The sequence below is a fragment of the Hypanus sabinus genome, chromosome 24, assembly GCF_030144855.1.
Source record: "Hypanus sabinus isolate sHypSab1 chromosome 24, sHypSab1.hap1, whole genome shotgun sequence".
Lineage (NCBI taxonomy): Eukaryota > Metazoa > Chordata > Chondrichthyes > Myliobatiformes > Dasyatidae > Hypanus > Hypanus sabinus.
This window is the reverse complement of record NC_082729.1, coordinates 16,910,192-16,936,866: the sequence shown is the minus strand read 5'-3', so window position 1 is coordinate 16,936,866 and position 26,675 is coordinate 16,910,192. Positions and strand designations below refer to the sequence as shown.

Here is a 26,675-nt window from a genome sequence, read left to right as displayed (position 1 = left end):
CCATTCCACACCCTAGATATGTGTCTGTTCTGTGCTGGCAGTTATGTCCTATATCTTTAATGTTTGCATTAAGTTCCATCTGCCATTTATCAGCATTTTTTTCGCAGATCCAGATGCTTCTGCAAGCCATGATGGCCTTCCTTGCTGTCCACTGCAGCACAAATCTTGGTATCATCTGCAAATTTGCTGATCCAGTTAACCACATTTTTATGCAGATTGTTGATATAAATGACAAACAACAATGGAAACAGCACCAATCCCTGCGGCAGGTCTCCAGTCAGAGAGGCAACCATATATTACCACTCCCTGGCTTCTCCCACAAAGCCAATGTCAAATCTAATTTAATACTTCATCTTGAATGCTGAGTAACTGAAACACTTTGACAAACTTTCCAAGGTGGACCTGAGAAGTGTGTTGTTAAAGTCCATGTGGACAACATCCACTATCTTGCCTTCTTCCACTTTCCTTGTAACCTCCTCAGAAAATTCTATAAGATTGGTTAGATATGACCTACCATGCATGATGCCATTCAGACTATCCTTAATGAGTCCATGTCTGTCACAATACTTGTATATGTAGAAGATATACAATTGGAATTTAGAAGTTTGAGGGGGAATCTTATTGAAATGTATAAAATTCTAAAGTGATTGGACAGGCTAGATGCAGGAAGATTGTTTCTGATGTTGGGGAAGTCCAGAATGAGGGGTCACAGTTTAAGGATAAAGGGGAAGCCTTTTAGGACCGAGATGAGGAAAAACTTCTTCACAGAGAGAGTGGTGAATCTGTGGAATTCTCTGCCACAGGAAACAGTTGAGGCCCGTTCATTGGCTATATTTAAGAGGAAGTTAAATATAGCCCTTGTGGCTAAAGAGATCAGGGGTATGGAGAGAAAGCAGGTACGGGATTCTGAGTTGGATGATCAGCCATGATCATACTGAATGGTGGTGCAGGCTCGAAGGGTCGACTGGCATATTCCTAGAACTATTTTCTATGTTTCTATCTAGTCTCTTAGAATACTTTCCAATAGCTTTCACAATACAGATATCAAATTCTCCAGCCTATAATTTCCTGGATTATGTTTAGATCCTTTATTAAACAGCAGAACAACTTTGGCTATCCACCAGTCCTCTGGTAATTCTCCTGTTCCCAAAATATCTTTGCCAGAGTGCTGGCAATTTCTGCACTTGCCTCCCATAGGGTCCAAACTTTGTCAGTCTCTATGGATTTCTCCACACTGATTTGCCTCAGAACAGAAGTCTAGTCAAGTCACTTTTTAATTGTCATTTTGACCATAGCTGTTGGTACAGTACACGGTAAAAATGAGACATTTTTCAGGACCATAGTGCTACATGAATCAGTACAAAGACTACACTGAACTGCGTGAAAACAACACAGAAAAAAACTACACTAGACTACAGGCTTTCCCAGGACTGAATAAAGTACACAAAACAGTGCAGGCATTGCAATAAATAATAAACAAGACAATAGGTACAGTAGAGGGCAGTAAGTTGGTGTCAGTCCAGAATCTGGGCATTGAGGAGTCTGATAGCTTGGGGGAAGAAACTGTTACATGCACTGGTCATGAGAATCGAAATGCTCTGTTGCCTTTTCCCAGATGACAGGAGAGAGAAGAGTTTGTATGAGGGGTGTGTGGGGTCCTTCATAATGCTGTTTGTTTTGAAGATGCAGCGTGTAGTGTAAATTTCCATAATGGCGGGAAGAGAGATCCCGATGATCTTCTCAGCTGACCCCACTATCCGCTGCAGGATCTTGTGATCTGTGTTACGTATCCGTGTCACGTGACAGGTGTTGAAGCTATACTGGACTTTTGGTAAAGGTCTTGTGATGGTGGAGTGACATCATTTTTCCCGCAAGTGGAGGTCATGTGACAGTTTTTTTTTTACAGGGTGTAAAAGGAGGACCCCCTCCCTGTGAGGAGGGGCAGTTCGTGGCTGGATTTGCCATGTTGACTTCATGCCACTGCGTGATTTAATGTTGTGACACAGTTTAGTTGAAAGATGGAGTTTTATTTAATGCCTAAAGTTTAAAAGGTCATTGCCAGCAATTTCTTTATAATACTGCTAGTTAAAAAACAGTGGCGATCGGAGTTTGGGAGTTAAAAGATCGAGGAAAGTCGATTTGGACAGTGAAAACGGGTTCAACCTTGTTTCATCTTCATTCGGAAGGAATTTGTTGACTGTGCTCATGTTACTCCCCGTGAAATAGCAGAAAGAATTGATTACAGTTTTGTCAGTGCCTTTAAGCCGTTTCATTTTCCATCTTTGTAAACTCTTCGTGGGAAAAGTAGTTCGACTGGGAATCGCAGCAACACGACTTGAAAGAGAATTTAAATCGTCTTAAAAAGTCTCTCCCTTAAATGGACTATAAGCATTTTGAACTTTTGCAATACTACTTTGAAGAACTGTTTTTGCAACATCGCTTTAAGAACCGTTTAAGCTTCATTGTTTAAAGAACTGTTTAAGCTGCCGCAAAGCAGCTGACTTCCGGTTACATTAGTTCTTTGTTCCTTTTGGGGGTTTGTTTTTCAGTGTTTAATAAATGTTTTATTTGTTATAAAAAAACCCTGCCTCACTTATATATTTATTGTTGCTGAATCCGTAACATCTGAAATAGTGCAGTTTCCAAACCAGTCAGTGATGCAGTTGCTCAGGACGCTCTCAATACAACCCCTGTAGAATGTGATGAGGATGGGGTGGTGAGGGAGGACTTTGGGAGATGGACTTTCCAGAGCCTTCACATAAAGTAGAGATGCTGCTGGGCTTTCTTTGCTCTGGAGCTGGCGTTGAGGGAGCAGGTGAGATTCTCCGTCAGGTGAACACCAAGAAATTTGGTGCTCTTAACAATCTCTACCGAGGAGCCGTCGATGTTCAGTGAGGAATGGTCGCAACATGCCCTTCTAAAGTCAACAACCATCTCGTTTTTTCTGTTCACATTCAGAAACAAGTTGTTGGCTTTGCACCAGTCTGTTAGCTGCTGCACCTCCTCTCTGTATGCTGACTCATCGTTCTTGCTGATGAGACCCACCACAGACGTGTCATCAGTGAACTTGATGATGTGGTTCGAGCTGGGTGTTACAGCACAGTCATGGGTCAGCAGAGTGAACAGCAGTGGACTGAGCATACAGCCCTCGGGGTGGGGGCCCATGTTCAGTGTGATGATGTTGGAGATGCTGCTTCTGATCCGTACTGGCTGAGGTCTCCCAGTATGGAAGTCCAGTATCCATGTTGCAGAGGGAGGTGTTCAGGCCCAGTAGGCTCAGCTTTCCAATCAGTTTCTGAGGGATGATTGTGTTGAATGCTGAAATGAAAACTATGAACAGCATTCGAACGTATGTGTCTTTTTTTGGTCCAGGTGCGTTAGGGCCAGATGGACAGTGATAGCAATGGCGTCATCTGTTCAGTGGTGTTTGTAGTTTTGAAAGAGTAGACAATCTTCTAAATGGGAATCACATTCACAAATCAGAGAAACTGAAACTTTGGAGTCTTCTTGCAGAATTCTTGAAGTTAACTTGCAGGTTGAGTTGCTTGGAAGGAAGCCAAACTGAATGAAGCAAGAATGTAATGCACCAGATCATACTTGGAGTATTTTGAGCAACTTTGGCCCCTTATCTAAGAAAAACTGCTTTGGCTTTAGAAAGGATTCAGAGGAGTTTTAGGAGGATGATTCCGGGAAAGAAAGGTGCGTGAGCTGCTTCTCGGACTATATTGGGTGGAGTTTAAAAGAATGAGGGGGATCTCCTTCTAATACATGTCTAATACAGAAAGGCATTGGTAGAGTGGATGTGGAGAAGATATTTGCATATAGTCAGGAACACTTAGAGCACAGGGCGTGGCCTCGGAATACATTAGAACAGAGGTGACGAGGAAATTATTTACCCAGAGTGTGGTGAATCTGTGGAATTAATTGATTCACACAGCTGTTGTGGCTAAGATGTTCGGTATATTTAAATTGGATGTTGATCTCTTCTTCCCTAGTAACAGTGTCAAAGGTTATGGGGAGAATGGGTTTGAAAGATATAAATTAGCCATGATGGAATGGTGGAGCAGACTCAAATACTAATATGTCAAGTGTTTCTTTCAGCTACTCCCTCCTGCAATCCTATTCTTAACAATTCCTGGTAATAACAACAGTCTCAGAATCTTCTCTGCACAGAACAGCAGTACAGATGCAATCAAAAGCACCACCGCTTTGTTTCTGTTACTTGGTGATTCATGAAATTATTCTATAATCAGACGGCTGTACTCAGTACTGGCAAATTGCCCGGATCGTCAGCTTGTGTAGAGTTAAATCTCCATGTAAACTATGGTAGTTCATGTAGGTAGGGAAATAACCAACATTTCAGAACAGATTTATGGAATTCCTCCTCTGCTGTTCTGCCAACAGGCATTTTAATGCTGTTAGGCTTTCTGTAATACAGAAACGTTTAGCTGTTTCAGTTTTTTTGTGTTCGTCTCACAACCGCGTTGCCATCTTCTGCTATTTGTGTTTCTGTACTGAATTTCAAAAACACTACTTTTTTTACTGCATAGTGGTGAATCTAAATTCCAAAATATGGTTCATAAAACACTGTTAAAATTTACCCCTGGTCAATGACAGCAGAAAATATGCTTGTGGAGAGCACTTCACCTTAGATGGTTGAGGTAGTTTGATACAGGCCCGCAAATTCTAACAACGTTCTACAGGGCCATAATTGAGAGCATCCTGACTGGCTGCATCACTGTGTGATAAAAGAACTGTATCTCCCTTAATCGCAGGACTCTGCAGTGAGAGGTGTGGACAGCCCAGCGCATCTGTAGTTGTGAAATTCCTATGATTCAGGACAATTACAAGGACAGGTGTGTAAAAAGGGCCCGTTGGATCAATAGGGACCCAAGCCTTCCCAACCACAATCTATTCCAGCTGTTACCATCCGGGAGGCGGTATTGCAGAATAAAAGCCAGGACCAACTGGCTCTGGGACAGCTTCTTCCACTAGGCTATCAGATTGATGAACTCACGCTGACTTGAGTGTACTCTCTCTTACATTGTACATTCTATTTATTATAAATTACTATGAGTGCACATTGCCCATTTAGACGGAGATGTAACGTAAAAATTTTTACTCCTCACGTATGTGAAGGATGTAAGAAATAAAGTTAATTCAATTCAAACAGCAAGTAAGGGTACAAGATGTTCCCCGAAATGGGTGGATTGTTTACTCAATATTTATCTGTGTTCTTCTGTGTAAATTCGTGCCTGGTGGGGACAAGTTCCTCTTTCTCTGAATAACTGTTCCTTTTGTTTAAAACTTCCTCTTACTTTATTACAGCCAGCTCTTTTAATTCTCTATCAGAACTAATCATCTTCTCAAATTATGTATTATTAAAAAAATAATATATTTGGGTTTATTCCTTAAAAACTTAATCACGTGGTTCGATTTAAAATTGTTGCATTACTGCTACTTCATCTCTTACAAATTCATATTTGCCCAGTGCATGCCCCCCCCCACCTGGCCTCACCCTTCCCCCCCCCATATTATTCTGTTAGCACGTTGTCACTGAATGCACATATTCAGACATTTTATCACATCGATAAAGTAATGATAACAAATTTGGCGGGTAAATCTGCATCTTATAACAAGCAAATTTGGTTAAAAAAGAACACATAAAATTGCTTTCAGAAAATTATACTATGAAGTGTGTGTATTTGTTTTACTTTGCAAATTAAGTGTTGAAATGCACGTATTGCTCAATTCTAGCAGTCATGTTGTGTCTCTGAGCTGAAACCAAGTTTCCGTTTCAACACTTTCCTTTCACAGATCAATGAAGAAGTAATGGTCTGTGGTTCATAGGCGGAGGCCAGAAATGCATAGCAATGAAGTCCAGCAGATCTCATTAACTGGAGCTGTGTTTACATCATCAAAGAGGCCAAATTTACTGGAAAAAATGTAAGACAAAAATACTATTCCCATGTTTAGTTCTGTGAAATATTCTATGGAACAATTTTCCCTTGTATCTAGCAATTTATACCGTGACAAATATACATTAAAGACAAAGACATTTCTAAAAAATAGTTTTCAGTTGTTTACTCTGTGAAATCTTGCTGCTGTGGCGCTGACTTCTTTGTATTAGATATTGACTGAGATAAAGCCACTGATTTCCGTTATCATGCCATTCTGAATGAACTTTACAGATAAACTGTCGGTTTAAAGTTTTATTTTTTCCTTAAAATTTTACTGTTGCTTTTTCATTTCCTATTTACCATCCAGAGGACTTGTGTGATAATTCTGAACATGAGGAGTATTTCTAATAGAGTTGGTGTATCCTAAGATGCATCTAAACTTCACTTACTTTCTGTGTCTTCAAGAGTGACACATCGAGCTACAGATCTGCAGAGAGGTGCGAGGACAGGATCCTTCAGAAAACACAGTGCTGCACCACCTCTGAAATCAGCAGTTATCTCTTGACAATGAACAAATTATTTCTACTCATAATTCCAGATGCTGCCATAATTTTTAACAAAACAAAATGCTTATTCTAAAGGATTTGTTTTCCCTAACCAGTCCCAATGAAGAGTCTCGGCCTGAAACGTCGACTATACTCTTTTCCATAAATGCTGCCTGGGCTGCCAAGTTCCTGCAGCATTTTCTGTGTGTGTGCTTATTTGGATTAATGGGGAAAGGTTTTTTTTTTCTGGAGAGGGCTGAAAGGAAAAGAAAACAAAGAAAGAGAAGAAGGATGAAAATAGTGAAAGAAAGGAATAGCAAAAGAAGAGAGAAAGAACTGAAGTGCGAAAGAGAATGAAAATGAGGAAAAAATAATAAAAGGAAAAAAGAGAGAGAGGCAGAAAAAGAGGAAAAAAATAGAAGAAAGTAAGGCAGGGTGATATATGCAGTGGAGAGCAGAAACTTTGTGCAAAAATATCGCGGTTAGAGAAAATTTATTTACCTCAGTTCTATCATTTTCAGACACACAACAATTTCAAGAGAGGCAAAATTTACTTGCAGGGACATAACATATCAACTTTTTTTCTAATTTCATTGTCAATTTTTGCTTTCACTTCCCTATTCCCTGCAGATGACTCACGGGTTCCTGCACTTCTGAGAGGAGGCTCAATACTAGGAAAGGTACTGCACAACAGCCTCTTGCACAAAGAGTCTGTTCTAAATATTGGTATACAACCTATTCAAGTATATCTGATGTAATTAGTTGGAAGAGAATCTATCAGCACAGGCAAGGCAAATGTAGTTAACACAGACAATGCTGAACCTCCACAATAGCTATTTGTTAATCTTCTGTATTTAACATTTGTTGAGGAACATGGGACTGGCTAAAATGCCCACTTGATGTTTCTAAGAATTGTAAATTTTCAGCAAGTACAAGCTCCCAACTCAGATTCAACCAACTTGTCATTTAACTGTCAATTTGGTTAACACTTTGCTTTCTTCTCCTCACTTTGCCATTTCACTTGCTTCAGCTCTCCGAAAGAGCAAACAAATCGGTGCACAACATTACCCAACATGTTTAAGCACGCTGCAAGGATGGTTGGCGGTTGGGTACAGACCGAGTGAGATATTTGCAGAAGTCTAAAACTGTCTGGCTATAAGACTGCACAGAACAAAAGTGTTTACCCTCACATCCCAATCAAAATGATCATTCTGAAGAAAATGAAGTAAATATTCCTTTCTCTTCCTGCAAATATGATTTTCTTTTCTTTATAGAACTCGTTCAGCTAATCATCTTGGTAGGGATTTTCAAGCCATCTATTCAGTTTGATAAATTGTAGAGAGACAGAGAGAAGGAGAGGGAGAGAGGGAGGGGATGGTAGAGGGATGGAAGAGGGAGAGAGAAATTTTTGGTTAGATAGATAGATACACAGACAGGTAGATGTATGAAAGGGAAGTTTGGGAGCTAGGGTAGGGAGTTTTGTAGTGTTCTATGCTGAGCCAGGAGGTTAGGTTCCAAATGTTTCGTCATATGTTCTATGTACGAATCATGTCTTGTGGAGAGAGTGCCTGATTGACAGAAATAGAAGTTACAAAGCTGATTGATGCTTGAACAGATGGGAAGGACTGGAAATGGCATTTGTGGGAAGACAGCGCTGCCAATAGGAAGTCACAGAATAATGATGAGAGCTCATCTGCGAAGCTATTTTGAATGAAATATGGAGGTGAGTAGAATGTAGAATTGTTGTAACTTGTTATAATTTTCTCTACACAGTGGTCGTGATGGCCCAGAGTGAAAATGTTCAAGGTCGGTGATAAATTTTGATTGTTCTTGAATGCTGCTGTTGTATCTTGTTGTTTGATCGATGTGTTTTGTGATCGAACCAACATCATCTGTTGTCTTTACTTTTTCTACAGCTCTGATATGATATAAACCTTCCGCTTACAAGAGTAAACAACAGAGACAACTATTATTCCTTGGCTGAGTTCAGAGAAATGATATTTTATGGAGATATATTTCAGGAAGGAAAGATTATAAGATTGTATAGATCCAGAGTGCATTTTTTAAGTAGAGATTGTTAATCAAAGTATGAAATTGGGTGCAAATTTTTATCAACTTTCAAATTCAGAGGTTATATTTCCACAGTTACAGGTAAAGGAATTGCTGCAACAAGTTTCATTCTGTACATAACAGGGCAACCAATGCAAGTGCTGATATGGAATCCCATCAGCGTCACACGAAGAGAAATGTATAAGGTCCATTGGGACCTGTGCAGTCTACATTTTCAGCATATCTGTTTTATGCCAACCCAAAGGAAGCTGAATTGTTGCAGGCTTGTGAAAGGAAACAGACATCCACTATGTAATTTCAGATCTCTAGAAGGTACTGAAATTGCTTTAAATGATGTGATGTTTACTATCCACAAGGTAGAGTTCAAGATCATCTTTAAAAAGTCCTAAGCAGAATCAATCACAGAACCGATGCGTGTGACAATAACATAGCAGCTCAAAGGGACCCAAAAGGCTTATTCCTTGCCAATCCCTAAATAAGTTTTAGACCGATGGGAAAAGTAAATGGCCAGAGAAAGTGGATTCTGATAGGTGAAGAGAGTGGTCTATAGGAGCAAGGGGAGGGGAAGAGGCATCAAAGATCGATGACAGACATGTAAGGACAAGAGGTAAGAGGCCAGGTTGAAGAATTGAGGAAGGGAGAAGGGGAATGGTGAGCAAAATGTTACTGGAAGTTGAAGTAATCATGTTCACACCATCAGTTTGGATAATTATGAAAACAGAACAAGTAACGTTATGATCATATTCCATTCGAACACAACAGAATGATTACACGTTGCTACAACAGTTAATCAGCTATCTTCGATAGACGCATATACATTATGTTCACCGCGGGGAAAGCTTACCAAATGTGACAATGTGTCGGAAATAACGGGTCTGTAGAAAATTCAGATGGGACATTAAATAACATATTAATATTAGCTAAACACGTGTAAAGATTTCCCTGAGTCAGTATTGCGCGGATTGAATCGATTTTTTTTTCTCTGTATTTGCAGTTCATCTGGAGAAATGTATACTGTCAACTGACCGTGAGGATGGAGTCTGTTTCCAGTGAAGTGATTACTTTCAGTTGTAAAACAGCAAAGAGTCTAGCTCTGAACAATAGATTTCCCCTGTACAAAGAAGGGGGGAAGATGTATCAATTGAACCCACTAATACTGAGCAAGACTACTCCAATTTTACAATGATGGCAACATTGAATGGCTAGAAATATTGCAACTGTGCTTACACATGCAATGTGCTTGGGAGAAATGTAGAATCGGATAACAATAAAACAGTATGAATAAATGTCGTCGATGAGTTTAATGTTTATGGACTTCACTATGAATGGTACGCAATGACGCATGCGGTTTGTAGAAAAAATATTTGACAGGACAGATATAATCTGCAGATGTACAATATACTGTCTACCACAGTCTATTGACCCCTTCTGCCTTTGCCAAAAGGGCAATATGCATAAGTACAACCCGTCTGTACACATCCAGATGTATATCACATCTTGTCTCCAGGGAAGCCTATTGTGTTACATAATATTTCAAAGTGGAAGGAAACAAACATGAAAAAAACATGCAGCTCCTCGGAAAGAATGTGCTCTTACATGTCAGCTTACAGCAGTCTAAATTGACTTATTTCTTCTGTTTACAGCTCCTCCAGAGAGATCCCGACTGTGTCCTGGCCGAGCAGTCAATGTTTATGTGTCAAGTGAATTGATTATTTTGACTTGTACACCATCTAACGACCTGCATCCGATTTCAAGCCATCTGCTGTACAAAGTCGGAGAAGTGATATCAGTAAATAGCCGATACTATTCATTGCAAAGTCATCCGACTTATATCATCACAAACACAGGGACCGACATAAATGACTACTACTGGGTTTACTCGCGCTCAATGTTTGGAAGAATTGTAATGTCCAAGCAAACTGAAACAGTGCGAATAAAGGTCGTGGGTGAGTTTGTTATTTGTAAATTCAAGGATATGTTGCATGTATTGATGATTACGAGTTATGGAAAGGTACTTAGACATAAGGAGCAGATTAAAAGTTACTTTCCCTCCCACCTCTCATTCTCCTTTCTGGCTTTAAGAGCATGTCTTCCCCAGAGTGATAGAGTCGCAGGACCATACAGCACAGAAACAGGACCTTCGACCTATCTTGAGGGTGCCGAACGATTTTAACGGCTTACTCCTGTCGACCTTCCAGGAGATCATGGCTCTCCATTCCCCTATCATTCATGTACCCATCAAAACTTCTCTTAATCATTGAATCCAAAATTGCATGCACCATTTGCACTGCTGCTTGTTCGATACTCCAAAGAAACTTTGAGAGATCAAGTTTTCCCTCATGTTCCCCTTAAACTTCCACCATATTCTCTTGCAGTTCTTATGCTCTGGAAGGAACTTTCTTTCCCTCTGCCTATACCTGCAATACAGCTCCTCTATTCCTGAACCTGGATCTCAGTATATTTCAATTACCCACACATGCTGACAGAGTCTATGTATCTGGTGAAGTGATCCCTTTCACTTGTTTAAACAATGAAGAGTCTAGATTCCAACAGTAGGTTTCTCCTGTACTAAGAAGGGGAACATGTATCCATTGAACCCAGATACACTTCTGAGCATGACAGCGCCCCGTTTACTATCATGGCAGCATTGAGAGTCTCAGAATATTACAGCTGTGCTTACACATGCAATGTGTGCAGCATAACTGTATAGTCAGATAAAAGTTCAATGGTATTGATAAATGTCTTATGTACAGTGCGCTATGATGGACACGCATTGTAAAGAAAAATTGAAAGGGCAGATAAAATGTGTGATGTAGAAGTATGATAAAATATAATTGCTATCAATCTTTTGACTCCTTCTGCATTAGCCTAGAGGTCAGATTGCATAGGTACAACCCCTCTGCATTCATCCAGATGTTTGTCACATCTTGTCTCCAGGGAAGACTATTTTTGTACGTAATATTTCAACCTAGAAGGACATAGAAATGAAAAATATGCAGTTTTACTGAACGATTGCTATACCATATGAAATAGAATGTTCTCTTACTTGTCGGCTTTCTACAGTCTAATCCGACTCAGTTTTAATGCTTGTAGCTCCTCCATAGAAGCCCAGACTGTCTCCTGACCGAGCAGGAAAAGTCTATGTGTCAGATGAATTGATCACTTTCACCTGTACAACAGCTAAAGGCCTACATCCGATTTCAAACTATCTGCTCCATGAAGTCTGACAACAAACACCAGTAAAAAGCCGATACAATTCATGGCAAAGTAGTATGAATTTTGCCAATTTTTTTCCAGCATTTTGTGTTTATTACAGGGAAATACTCCCAGTTACCATATCGCATATGGCACATTATCCATACGCAATTATTTCTCACCCCAGTATAGAGATCACGCCTGTCTTAGGCCTCCCTACTGCCTGCAATATTATTAAAATACATTGTTCACTTGTCCTTCCCTGGTCTGATGGAAGACCTTTGAACTGTAACTCTGAAATGACCTAATAAGTCATTTCCTGCACTTTCTGCTTTTATTTTGCAGTCCAATATTTGACCCCATTTTTATTGTTATTGTGTATTGTGCATGACACATACGCTGAACATTTCTGACATATTTCCTCTGCATGTGTGGCAACACTGGCTGTAGTGAATAATCATTAACGCTACATGGTGGGATTTCTCAATTCTTGAAGCACCAGCACCGTCGTTTTCTACAACTATCTCCTTTGTTATTACCGGATCCGGTTCAACGGATATGGCGCAGATGGATGTAAAATGACGATATGAGATTAATTTTTAATTTAATTCAGCTACACCTACCATAATGGATTCTGTTCTACTTGCAATATTTTTCTTCAGCGAAATCCGAAGTTCAGAAAAATGTCACAAAGCTGGAACGATGGAAGATAATCTTCACGAGGATTTTACCCGGACTGGATGCATTCAATTATGAAAGGCGACTGTTCACCAGGAAACTTAGAAGGATGATAAACCTTGTAGAGGATTATGAATGCATGAGGGGCATAGATCTGGTACATCTTTACAATCTTTCTCTTCCTGTCGTAACGTAAAACATAGATGTAAACTCACGTGGAAGTGTTATAATGCACGCAAGGAGAAACTCGGACAATCAGATGAGAATGGTAACATGCATTGAGATGCCAAAGCAAGTTCTGAAATCGGCTACAATTAACATTTTAAACGTCAGTCAGTTCTCTGCATGCAAAGCAATCTTTACAAGGACAATCTAGTCTGATGGGACGAGACTGGATAGATTTATTCCGTCCTTACGGACGAGTTAGATCAAGGGACTATATTCTTATATGACTCTCTGATGCCATTACAATTACTAGGGGGTAAGTGAACACAGCGGGGTGAAGACGTCAACTAAAGTGGGCCCGCGCTAGAACACGGTAACTGGGCTAGTATCTAGGGCTAGAACTAGTTCAGATGTTGTAGTGGCCAGAGGACCTAGAATAGCGGATGAACTGAAGGAAATTCACATTAGGCAGAAAATGGTGTTGGGTAGACTGATGGGACTGAAGGCTGATAAATCCCCAGGGCCTGATGGTCTGCATCCCAGTTTACTTAAGGAGGTGGCTCTAGAAATCGTGGATGCATTGGTAATTATTTTCCAATGTTCTATAGATTCAGGATCAGTTCCTGAGGGTTGGAGGGTAGCTAATGTTATCCCACTTCTTAAGAAAAGAGGGAGAGAGAAAACAGGGAATTATAGACCAGTTAGCCCGACATCAGTGGCAGAAAAGATGCTGAAGTCAATCATAAAAGATGAAACAGTGGCACATTTGGATAGCAGTAACAGGATCGGTCCAAGTCAGCATGGATTTATGAAGGGGAAATCATGCTAGACTAATCTTCTAGAATTTTTTGAGGATGTAATTATGAAAATGGACAAGGGAGTGCAAATGGATGTAGTGTACCTGGACTTTCAGAAAGCTTTTGATAAGGTTCCACACAGGAGATTATTGGGCAAAATTCGAGCACATGGTATTCGGGGGTAGGGTACTAACATGGATAGAAAATTGGTTGGCAGACAGTAAACAAAGAGTAGGGATTAATGGATCCATTTCAGAATGGCAGGCAGTGACTAGTGGGGTACCATAAAGCTCTGTGCTGGGACGCAGCTATTTACAATAGACATTAATGATTTAGATGAAGGGCTTAAAAGTAAAATTAGCATATTTGCAGATGACACAAAGCTGGGTGGCAGTGTGAAACGTAAGGAGGATGTTAGGAGAATGCAGGGTGACTTGGACAGGTTGGGTGAGTGGGCAGATATATGGCAGATGCAGTTTATTATGGATAAAAGTGAGGTTATCTACTTTGGTGGCAAGAACAGGAAGGCAGATTACTATCTGAATGGTGTCAAGTTACGAGAAGGGGAAGTACAACGAGATCTAGGTATTCTTGTACATCAGTCACTGAAAGTAAGCATGTAGGTACAGCAGGAAGTAAAGAAAGCTAATGGCATGTTGGCCTTCATAACAAGGGGAGTTCAGTATACGAGCAAAGAGGTCCTTCTGCAATTTTACAGGGTCCTGGTGAGACCACACTTGGAGTATTGCGTTCAGCTTTGGTCTCCAAATATGAGAAAGGATATTCTTGCTATTGAGGAAGTGCAGCGTAGGTTCACGAGGTTAATTTCTGGGATGGCAGGACCGTCATGTGTTGAAAGATTGGAGCGACTGGGCTTGTATACACTGGAATTTAGAAGGATGAGAGGGTATCTGATTGAAACATGTAAGATTATTAAGGATTGGACATGCATGAGGCAGGAAACATGTTCCCGATGTTGGGATAGTCCAGAACCAGAGGCCACAGTTTAAGAATAAGCGGTAGGCCATTTAGAACGGAGTTCAAGAAAAACGTTTTCACCCAGAGGGTTGTAGATCTATGGAATACACTGCCTCAGAAGGCAATGGGGGCCAATTCTCTGGATGCTTTCAAGAAAGATTTAGATAGAGCTCTTAAAGATAGTGGAATCAAGGGATATGGTGAGAAGACAAGAACGGGGTACTGATTGTGTATGATCAGCCATGATCACATTGAATGGCGGTGCTGGCTCGCAGGGCCGAAAGGCCTACTCCTGCACCTATTGTCTAATGTCTATAGTCACTGGTCGACAAGTTCGAGGCCATCACAAATAGAACCCGGCCACACGTGAAGAAACAAGTCCAGCCCTTCCTGGGCTTAATCGGTGGTATCGCTCTTTTATCCCTCAGTTTTCCAGCTTGCCGGTCTTACTAACAGAAGTGATGCTGAAATCTAGACAAAATCGTTCTGGTGGACCACAGAACGTGAGGAGCTCTTTGCAGGACCTGCAGGACCTCATTAACCCAGACCTCACCAAATCATTCACCGTCCAAGTCGGTGCCTCAACAGTGGGGATTGGAGCAGGTCCCGCCCAGAGGAAAGAGGAAGAAGAACAGCCGGTATTGCGCTTTAGTCCTTAGCTGTTACCATGGAAGAGAAGGACACTGTTGATAAAGAAGTTCCTACCATAAAAGGGCCTTGGAGACACTGTAGTATTATCTTTTAGCAGAGTATTCATTCTGGAGACCAAGATCTCAACTAGCTCCACTCCAGGAAACACCACAATGGCCGCACAATGAGATGGTACCTGCTTCTACAACCGTTCCATTTCAACATCCGTCATTAGGCAGGACAACACAATGTCATGGCAAACTATCTCTCCCGGTTGCCCAGTTCGTGCAATCTAGAAAAGCAGGCAAACAGTTTGGTAATTATAACTCTCCCGAAAAACTTGCTCCTTTGCCCGGTTAGTTCCACTTGTTCTGTCGCTGGTCTAATTATTTTTAAGTTCAGCATTTACACGCCGCAACCGTAAAACAATCGCCTGCTTGGCTAATCAATACCAAACCCTTCAGTTAACGTGCCCGACAGGTTTAAAATTCATAACAATAAGGATTCCAGTCACAGGCATTTCAGATAGTTTAATTTATTTTCACTCACAGTGTTCTATAGTTTTGTAGACAGCAGACCGGTCCCAAAAGGCCCTATGGACAGTTTGGGCATTCTAAAATAATTCCTGGATTAGTAGGAGCAGGCGCACTACATCCTACGCAGGCATATTTGTTCACTCAGTCCAGTTTTGCCGAGAGGGTGGATCTGACGGTTGGTGAATAATATATTGGAAAATTAACAACCAAGTGTGTTGTGGAGAAAGCCTCTGTAAATTTCTGTACATTCACGTTTCATTTCATTTGTCTATTTGTAAATACTTTCATTCTAAACAACAACTGGGCAGTTTTTGCTCTTTATTCCCCACCTGGCGCTAAGTTCAACCCTTTTCCACTAACGTGCAGTTGCGGCTTATCATCTGGTTTTGTTCAATGGGTGACCCTCGTCTGGCACGTTTACCCTCACCTGATAGCGAGGTATACAGTTGATTGTATTTTGTTGATAGTTTGTTTGTCGGTGCTTCGTTGTGAGTAGTTTTCTTATTGGTAGAATAGTGTCTTTTTTTTATTTACTTAGAATGTCTGTAAGAAAATGAATGTGAGGGTTCCCACCACCAAGCACTACTTCCCACCCCTTCTCTGCTTTCCGCAGGGATCGCTCCCTACGCGACTCCCTTGTCCACTCGTCCCCTCCATCCCTTCCCACAGATCTCTCTCTTGGCACTTTTCCTTGTAAGCGGAACAAGTGCTCCACCTGCCCTTACGCTTCCTCCCTCACCACTATTCAGGAACTCAGACAGTCCTTCCAGGTGAGGCGACTCTTCACCTGTGAGTCGGCTGGTGTGGTATACTGCCTCCAGTGCTCCCGATGTGGCCTTTTATATATTGGTGAGACCCGACGCAGACTGGGATGTTGTGTAATATAATTAAAGCTCTAAGATGTGAATCGAGCTGCACCTTCTGACAAATGTGTTAGTGAACTGCAGCTCAGTCTGGCTGACCTTCGTCTTGTAAGGGAGAACGAAGATCTGATAAATATGAGCTCAAAGGTTGCAGTCGCGCTAGGTTGTAGAATCCACGTAGCAGCTAGCAAAGAGAGGGATAAGTAATTGACAGAGTGCAGACTACCCTTCTGGTCATTACCCTCATTAATAAGTCTACCACTTTCGATGCTGTTTCGTGAGGAGGGACAATCCACGTCAGCAGCAACTGAATCTCTGGTACTCGAGTCTGCCTACGTAGCTCTGAGAGGATTGGGAAATAAACTGAATGTAGTACTGTTACTTACCCCGTAACTGGGTGTCAGACCAGCAGAGAAAGAAGAATCCGTTGGTCTGGTGGTACCAAAACTAAAGGTGTTTATTAGTAAACTACACAATACACTTTCAAAAATGCAAATATACATATAAAACGAGTTAGCAGTAATAAACCTAAAAGTGTAGGAATAATAATAAGCAATACTGAACAAGCTCTATCGCTGTCTAAGGGTAAATGAATTGTCATAGAAGAGTATAAAGTTCAGTTCAGTTCATGCGTGCTGAGATAGTTATGGTTGTTGCGTTGTAATCGTTGGAGGGAGAGAGCGATAGATTAGGCAGCTGCAGCAGGCAAACCTTCTGTGGCTTTTTTAACCCGTCGTGTCTTTGTGGCCATTCAGATATGACACATCTGTTCTTCAGCTAGACCGTTCTTCTGTGGTGGACTCATCACTCTGGCATGAGTGGACACACACATAAGTGTCCATCGGCCCTGCTGTCACACTGTGAGCTTTATTTACCGATCTCCTGATTGGGTCTCTGAAACCCCCACCTTTCTGTAGGTTCCCAACACTCAGTCAGTGTCCACTGGTGTGACTGAAGGGTGTCCCACTGGACCTGTCTTTTATCCCTACTAACGGAGTCTCCACTATCCATCAACTTTGAATGACTGTATCCATCAAATCAGGCCACTCCTGCTGTCTCCTGAGGAATGTTAACGAGCAAAGTAAGTCCTTGTAGTGAAAGGTAATAATCCAGGAAGAGTCAAAATACAATAAATCAACAGTCTCTCTCTCCCTCTTATCTGTATCAGATGTTCTTGCCTGTGCTTCATCTCTCCCTCTCAGTAGCAGCATAGCAACAGCAATAGTTCATAGTTCTCGGGGGGGGGGGTGGAATGGTTAACTCTGCACCCCATCCTCCAGCAGGTCTGTTCATCAGTCATAACAAGTACTGATAGACCTATTCTCAATATATTTAACTATTGCCTATCTGTCCACACTCTCATCTAGGTGTCGAGGCACAAAATGCTGCCTCAGCACCAACGCCTCCCCTCTTCCCTACTACCCCCTCCAGTTCAACACATGTATGAACAACACTGTCTACACAACCTGCTTGCCCTGAACCACCCATCCACACCTCCACATACGAACATATCGTCCCGAAATCCACGACTCCCAGCCCCCACTTTCCACCAACTCCCCAGACTCGATGGATTCACCCTTATTTCTGATTAGCTGAGAAAAGCCCTGGCGAAACTCAGACACGGCAAAACATTGGGACCTGATGGTGTGAACCTCAAGGTTCTGAAGGAGTGTGCCGAGCAGCTGTGTGGAGTTCTCCAGCGCATTTACAATCTGAGTGTCTGCCTGGAAAAGGACTCGACTGTGGAAAGCATTATGTGTGGTCCCAGTACCCAGGAAAGGCCAATCGAAATTTTTGAATGACTACCGTCCAGAGGCCCGAACCTCTCACATCATGCAGACTCTAGAGGGGCTGGTCCTGGCTCACTTCTGAGCCGTCGGCAGATGAGTCCTCGATCCCTGACAGTTTGCCAACCTGGAACACACCGAAGTCGACGATGGTGTCACCTACCTGCTGAACAGAGCCTACTCCCATTTGGATAAGCACGGCAGAACTGTGAGAATCTTGTTGATTTTTATTTCTCAAGTACCTTCAATACCATACAGCCCTCATTGCTGGGGGAAAGGGCTCCGGTCAGTGTAGGTTGGCACTTCTATATCATCCTGGATAATGACTGGAGAATCACAGTTTCTGCGGCTCCACAGATGGATGTTAGATATCGCTCTACGCAGCACATGGCCTCACAGAGGACTGTATTGGCTACATTCATTTTTACCCTGTATATCTGAGACTTTAGATACAACACTGAGTCACTCATCTGCAGAGATTCTGTGATGACTCCGCAAACGGTTGGCTGTATAAAGGGAGGACGGGAGGATAAATGCAGGGCACTGGTGGAGATATTGTTAAATGGTGCAAGCTGAATCAACCTCAGCTCAACATTAGTAAGACAAAAGAGATGATGATGGACTTAAGGAAGACTAAGCTTGCACTGCTCCTTGATACTGTTAATAGTGAGGATGTGGATGACCATAAAACCATAAGGCCATAAGATATAGGAGCAGAAGGAGACATTCGGCCCATCAAACCTGCTCCAGCATTCAATCATGACTGATCCAATCATCTCATTTCAAGTCATTCCCACTCAGCTGCCTTCCCCCCGTACATTTTGATGACCTGACGAATAAAGAACATATCTATCTCTGCTTTAAATTCACCCGATGACTCGGACTCCAGAGCCGTGCGCAGCAACAAATTCTACAAATTTATCACACTGTCACTAAAGTTAATTATCCGCTAATCTGTTTTAAGTGGATGTCCTGCAATCTTGAATTTGTGCCCTCTTGACATGGACTCCCCTGTAATGGGAAATAACTTTGCCATGTATCATCTATTTAGGTCTTTAATATTTGGAATGTTTCTGAGACCCCCCTCATTCTCCTGAACTCCAGGGACTACAGCCCAAGAGTTGCCAGACGTTCCTCATAAGGTAACCCTTTCATTCTTCAAACATTCTCCTGAATCTTCTCTGAACCCTGCCCAATGTCAGTATATCCATTCTAAAATAAGGAACCCAAAACTACACGCAATACCCCAACTGTGGTCTCACGAGTGACTGTTGAGCCTCAACATCCCTACTCTTATATTTTATACCTCTATAAATGAATGCCAACTTTGCATTCGCCTTCTTCATCAGCGACTCAACGTGAATTTACCTTTAGGCTATCCTGCACAAGGGCTCCCAAGACCCTTTACACCTCTACGTTTTGAATTCTCTCTCTATCTAAATAACAGACTACCCGTTTATTTCTTCCACCAATCTACATGACCTTAGACTTTACAGACTGTATATCATTTGCCAATTCTTTGCCCATTCCCCTAAAATATTTACGTCTCTCTGCAGGCTTTCTGTTTCCTCAGTACCATCCGCTCCTCCACCTATCTTTGTAACATCGACAAATTTAGCCATAAATCCATTAATCCCATAGTCCAAATCATTGTGATACATCGTAAAAAGCAGCGGTCCCAACACCAATCCCTGTGGAACTCCACTGGTAACCGACAGCCAGCCAGAATAGGATCCCTTTATTCCCACTCGCTGCTTCTGCTGAACAACCATTTCTCCACCTATGCTATTAACTTCCCTGTAATTCCACGGGTTCTTATCTTGCTAAACGACCTACTGTGAGGCACCCTTCTTAATTAGTGGAGTAACATTTGCAATTTTCCAGTCTTCCGGTAAAATGCCTGAATCAATCGGCTCCTGAGAGATCATGTTTAATGCCTCCGCAATCTTCAATTCTCGGAGATTTATGCACACTCGTATACATAAGCTTCCTGAACACCTTCTCAGTCCTAATTTCTACTGTACAAACTTCACTTCTCAGACACTCTTGAATGTCTGGTACACTGCAGATGTCTTCCCCTGTGAAGACTGATGCAAAATACACATTCAGTTCCTTTGCCATCTCTGCGTTTCTCCAGCGTTATTTTCTATTGGCCCTGTATCTACTCTCAACTCTCTTTTACCCTTTATATAAAAAAGATTTTAGTACCTTCGTCGATATCAGTCGGCAGCTTCCTTCCATAATCCATCTTTGCCTTCCTACTGACCTTTTTAGTTTCTTCTCCAATATTTTAAAAGCTTCCCAATCCGGTATCTGACTACTAGCATTGGCTTCATTGTATGTTCTCTCTTTTGCTTTTACTTTGGCTCTGACTTCACTTCTCAAACATGGTAGTGTCCTTCTTGCATTCGAAATTTTATTAGTATTTGGAATATATCTGTCCTGCATTTCCCGCATTTTTCGCAAAAACTGCAGCCATTTCTGTTCTTCTATTTTTCCTGCTATTGTCCCTTTACAGCCGACCTTGGCCAGTTCCCCTCTCATGCCATTGCATGTGGTGTGCGCCTGGTTTACAGACCTGAGTGAGGCACTAATACGGTGTGCAGGAAGGGCCAGAGTTGCCTCTACTTCCTGAGGAAATGGGGATCCTTTGGAGTATGCAAGTAGCTCCTTCCCATATTCTACCCGCCTGCTGTTGACAGTACAATCTTCTATGTGTGGTGTGTTAGGGCAATGACATCAACATGTGTGATACCAACAGGCTCAACAAGCTGATCAGTAAAGTACAGGAGTCAAATTGACATGCTGGAGCCTGTGGAAGAACAAAGGACCCTAAGACAAATCTTAGCAAATCTGGACAATGTTTCTCAACTTCTGCTTGCCACTTTGATTGAACAGAGTGGCATCTTTATTAATAGACTGCTACAACTTTCATGCTCCAAACAGCGCTATGAGATCATCCTTACCTCGGCTCTTAGAGTCGATAATGAGTCAGCCTATAGCAGAGGAAGTGATGATTTACCTCCTGTTAGAATGCTTGAGGTAACTTTTTAAATTATTTTTAATTGTCTTCTAATATCTCTCTATATCTGTGTACTTGTAATATTTCTGTCACACAGTTATTTCCTTTGGGGACAATTGTGCATCCATCTATTACAACAGAGATCATAGCAATTTCATTAACAATAGAATGGCAGCACTGTAGAATTCATTGCTTGACGTAGTTGAGGCGTCCATAATATTGGGTACATTTAAATTGCATGTTCATTGGTTCCTGCCCAGTAACTAAATTAAAAGTTCCCCGAAGAAAATAGAAGGATGGGTTTAAGAGGTATTATAAAACACCCCGGATGGGATGGTGGAGCAGATTCAATGCGCCGATTTGCCTAATTCTGCTCCCACGTGGTCTGTCATAGGTCACTTGTTCCTTTCAGCTCCTCCCTTCTGCAGTCATATTCCTAACAAATCCTGGAAGTGACAGCAGTCTCAGAATCTTCTCCGCGCGGAACGCTGATGTGCCCAAGCAGTACAAAATAGATCATGATCACCGTCACTTTGTTGCTGTTATTTGGTGAGTCGTGAAACTATCTATATTGGAACGAATGTATTCAGTACCGGCAACTTACCCTGATAATCGGAGTGTGCAGGCTAAAATACTCCGCGTAAGCTACCGTACTGCCTCAAACTATGGAAATAACTAACATGTCGATACAAGTTTATGGAATTCCTCCAACTGCTGTCCCACGAACAGGCATTTAAACGCTTTAAGTTTTTTCTGCAATATTGATAAGTTGACCTGCTTCATTTTTACTTTGCTCGTCCACAGCCGCATCGCTGTTCTTTGGCAATTTGTGTTTCTGTACTGAATTTAAAAAAAAACTACTACTTTTTGCTAGAAGAGGAAATACTGAGGGATGTTTAGCGGCGAAACTAAATTCCAAAATATGGGTTGAAAAATTTTCCACTGTACAATCGATAGCCTATTGCTTTTGATGGTAGAAAATGTGCATGCGTGGAGTTCAAAGAGGAAGAAATGATGCAAGATGTTTCCCAGTGACGGTGGATAGTTTACTCGATATTTAGTTGTGTTCTATCTAAGATCGTACCTTGTGAGGACCAGTTCCTCTTTCTCTGAGTTACTGTTATTTTCAGTTAATACTGCCTCTTTACTTTATGACATCAAACACCTTTAACGCTGTACCAGAAACAATCATTTTCACATTGCGTATATTATTCATGACGTTAATATTTATTCGGGTTAACTCCTGAAAAGCATAATCTTGTAGCTTCATTTAAACCTGTTACATTACTGCTGCTGTTTCTACTGCAAATTCATTTTCTGCCCTGTGCATCCTCCACCTCCATTATTCAGTTGCTTTCAGTAAATTACACTGCAAAATGTGTGCATCTGTTTTACTTTGCTAACAAATTGCTGAAATATACACTTGCCCCAGTTCATCCGGCATGATGTGTAACTGAGCTCAAGCCGCATTTCCTCTTCAACACTTTGTTTTCTTACAACAACGACTACAAAAATTCTGCTAGCCTCTCCATTGTCTAACCTTCCTTATTTTGACATGTTCTCGGCATCTCTCATGAGAAGTGCCGGGAATACTATATATACACAGGCATGCAAAAGTTTCTGCACCCCTGGTTAAAATATCTGTTACTTTGAATAGCTAAGCGATTTCTAAAAGGCATAAAATTAAAGATGACACATTTTTAACAATATTTTAACAATATTTTAAGCAAAAAAAATGTTTTTTAAATTCCATCTTTTACCGTTTCAAAATAGCAAAAAAGGAGAAGGACCCGAAGCAAAAGTTTGAGCCCGTGCATGGCAGTATTTAGTAACACCCCCTTTGGCAAGTATTTTTTGTAGCCAGCTAAGAGTCTTTCAATTCTTGTTTGGGGGATTTTCGCACATTCTTCCTTGCAAAAGGCTTCTAGCTTCTTGAAACTCTTGGGCAGTCCTGCATGTACTACTTTTCTGAGGTCAATCAACAGATTTCTAATGATGTTTAGGCCAGGGGACAGTGAAGGCCATGGCAAAATCTTCAGTTTGCGGCTTTTGATGTAGTCCTTTGTGGATTTTGATGTGTGTTTAGGGTCATTATCCTGTTGTGGAAGCCATTCTCTTTTCTTCTTCGGCTTTTTTTTTTTACAGACGGTGTGATTTTTGCTTCTAGAATTTGCTGGTATTTAATTGAATTCATTCTTCCCTCTCCCACTAAATGTTCCCCGTGCCACTGGCTGTAATAAAAGCCTAAAGCATGATCAATCCACCCCTGTGCTCAACAGTTGGAGAACGGTTTCTTTTCATGAAGTCCTGCACCCTTTTCTCTCCAAGCATACCTTTGCTCATTGCTGCCAAACATTTCTATTTTAATTCCATCAGTCCACAGAACGTGTTTCCAAAATGCATCAGGTTTGTTTAGATGTTCCTTTGAATCTTTTGAATAGAAATTTTTGGCCTTAATGAGCAAAGGTATGTCTGGAGAAAAAAGGGTACAGAAATTCATGTAAAGAACCTCTCTCCAACAGTTAAGCACATGGGTGGATCGATCATGTTTTGGGCTTATGTTGCATCTAATGGCATAGAGAACATTTACTGACAGACGGAAGAATGAATTCAATTAAATACCAGAAAATTTGGAAGAAAACGTCATACCATCTGTAAAAAAGCCAAAAATTAAAAGAGGAGTGTTTCTAATGATCCTAAACACACCACAAAATCCACAAAGAACTACCTCAAGAGGCGCAAGATGAAGGTTTTGCCATGGCCCTCACAGTCCCCTGACCTAAACATCATCGGGAATCTATGGATAGACCTCAGAAGAGTAGTACATGAAAAGTGGCCCAAGAATTTCACAGAACTAGAAGCCTTTTGCAAGGAAGAATGGGTGAAAATCCCCCAAACAAGAATTGAAAGACTCTTAGCTGGCTATAAAAAGCGTTTGCAAGCTGTGATACTTGCCAAAAGGTGTGTTACCCTGCCATGCAGGGTGCCCAAACTTTTTCTTCGGGCCCTTTTCCTTTTTTTTTGTTATTTTGAAATGGTAAAAGATGGAAAAAAATACGTTTTCTTGCTTAAAGTATTAAAGAAATGTGTCATCATGCATTTTGGAAATCTGTTCACCTTTTACTCGCTTAACTATTCACAGTAACAAAAATTTTGACTGGGATGCCCGCACTTTTCCATAACACGGTATTTAGCAAAACTGCTAACAGTACATGGAGGATTCCTTTCGAAGTCCAACGTCGAGCGAATACACACCTGCCGGGATAAAGGAGAGTGGGAACTTGGGAGTGTGAAAGTCTCGGTTCTGCAAGAAATGCAAAACATCTGTGAAGATGTCAGGAAACTGGCGTCGATGGACGACCAGCCAGGAGAATAACTCAGACAGCAGGCAGGGGACATATGTGTAAGTGAAGTGAGCCAGAGGATCAGAGGCCATGGCAGGAAAAGCCACTGCACGCGATGTACAATCGCTAGATACCAGAGGTGGCTGACATAAGAAATTCCTACCAATGACTGGAAATGGCAGGCTGAGGGAAATGACTGCTTATGGCTGCACAAGAACAGGCACTGAGCACAGCAACATTAGAAGCAGAAGTCTTTCACTCCAGACAAGACCAAAGATGCAGTCTGTGCAAGGAATCCGCGGAAACCATCCAGCAGGTAGTAGCAGGATGCAAGATGCAGGCAGGGACAGCATTCACCGAGCAGCAGAGTCAAGTTACAGGAAGTGGACACTCCCAAATCCAAATGGCAAACATCCGAGAATATAGTGGAGAATGACAAATCTAAGTGGGTGTGGGACTTTCAAACACCGACTGATAAACAGGTACTGGGAACAGAAGAAAGCAATACTAATAGAGATGCCAATCCCGAATGATAGTAACATCAGGAAGAAAGAATGTGAGAACTTGGAGAAATACCAAGGTTGAAAGAGCAGACAGAAAGAGTGTGGAAGGTTATAGCCAGAGGAATACCGGTGGTGAGAGAAGCATTTGGAGCTGTGCCACCTGGACAAGGAGAGTCGTTCTAACAAATCCCGGAAACAGTATCTGAGATCTCGGTCCAGAAGAGTGCACTACTGGGAACAGCAAGGATACTGCACCGAACCCTGAAGGTCCCCGGCTTCTGATAAAGGACGGAAGATGGAGATAAAACTGCACATGAACTCCACCAATAAGGGGTAAGAAAATATAAAAGAAACGAATTCTAAAATTGTTCGGTTTCCAGATTATTGCAATTCTCTACTGCATCACCAGAAACAAACACATCGGAAATTTTAGTTTATAAAGGAAAACTATTGTTTAGACAGTTTGTTGATACAGTTGTAATTCTGCAGAATGGGTATTAAGGTGATTATTGACAAATCAAAATGACGCAGTCACGATCAATCGATCAGTGGTTCATAGACGGAAGACAGTAGAGCATAGAAATAAAGTCCAGCAAACAGCAAATCCCGGTTACTGGAGCTGCGATAACATCGTCGCAGAGGTCAAATTTACAGAAAAATTGTCAGAAACAACTACTGACTCCACGTTCAGTTCTGTGAAATGAACAGTGTTAGCCGGAATCAATTGTGTGCAACAACCTCCTCTTGTGACCGGCAAGTTACACAGAGACGAATATACATTAAATACAGAGACCGGATATTTCTGAAAATAGTTTTCCGTTGATTGTTCTGTGAAACCTTTTTGCGACGGCGCGGTCATCTTTGCATCAGAACGTGACTGAGATAAAGCCACTGATTGCCGTTATCACAGCTTTCTAGATGAACGCTACAGGTTAAAACTATCAGTTGAAAGCTTTATTTTTTTCATTAAAATTTTACCGTTACTTTTTTTCTTCCCTGTATATCATCCAGAAGATTTATGTGACACTACAGAACACATGGAATATCTCTAAGAGATTTGGTATACCCTAAAACGCATCTAAACTCACTTCCTTACTGTGTCTGCAAAGGCGCCTCACCGAGAGATAGGTCTGCTAGCAGAGGAGTGAGAACCCAGGATGCTTTAGAAAACATAGTACCACACCGACCCACTGAAATAATCAGTTATCTTTTAGACAACGAACAACTTATTTCCATTCAGAATTCCAGATGCTCCCGTAATTTTCAACAAAACTAAATCCTTTCATGGGGAAAGTGATTTTGGATGACAGGGATGAGAAGAAATGAAGAGGAAACAAAAGAAGAGAGAAAGATGAAAATAGCGAAAGAAGGAAGCATGAAAAAAGGAAGCATGAAAGAAAGAATGAAAAGAAGAAACAGAGACAGAGGCCGACAAAAGAACGAAATTCAAGAAAGGAAGGAAGAAAGACAGGTTGATAGATGCAATGAAGAGAAAGAGAATCTGTCGTGCGAAAAGGATGCGGTTAGAGAAAATTAATATTCCCTCATTGTCTAGTTGCAAAATTTTCAGACGCACAACAATTTCACGAGAGGCAGCAAACTTACTCCCAGGGCTATAAATCATTTGCTATCAAGTCATCCACTTTCAATGCCAATCATTAC

General features: G+C 41.4%; 1 protein-coding gene across 1 annotated transcript in view; it reads left to right on the top strand.

Annotated features, from left to right (window-relative positions):
- The window catches only part of LOC132380682 (uncharacterized), a 79,626-nt gene that overhangs the window by 15,568 nt on the left and 37,383 nt on the right, over positions 1-26,675 (top strand). Inside the window, exon 2 of the mRNA XM_059949668.1 lies at positions 10,159-10,461. Coding sequence (XP_059805651.1) covers positions 10,159-10,461 — 303 coding nt within the window. The remainder of the gene's footprint in view (positions 1-10,158; positions 10,462-26,675) is intronic.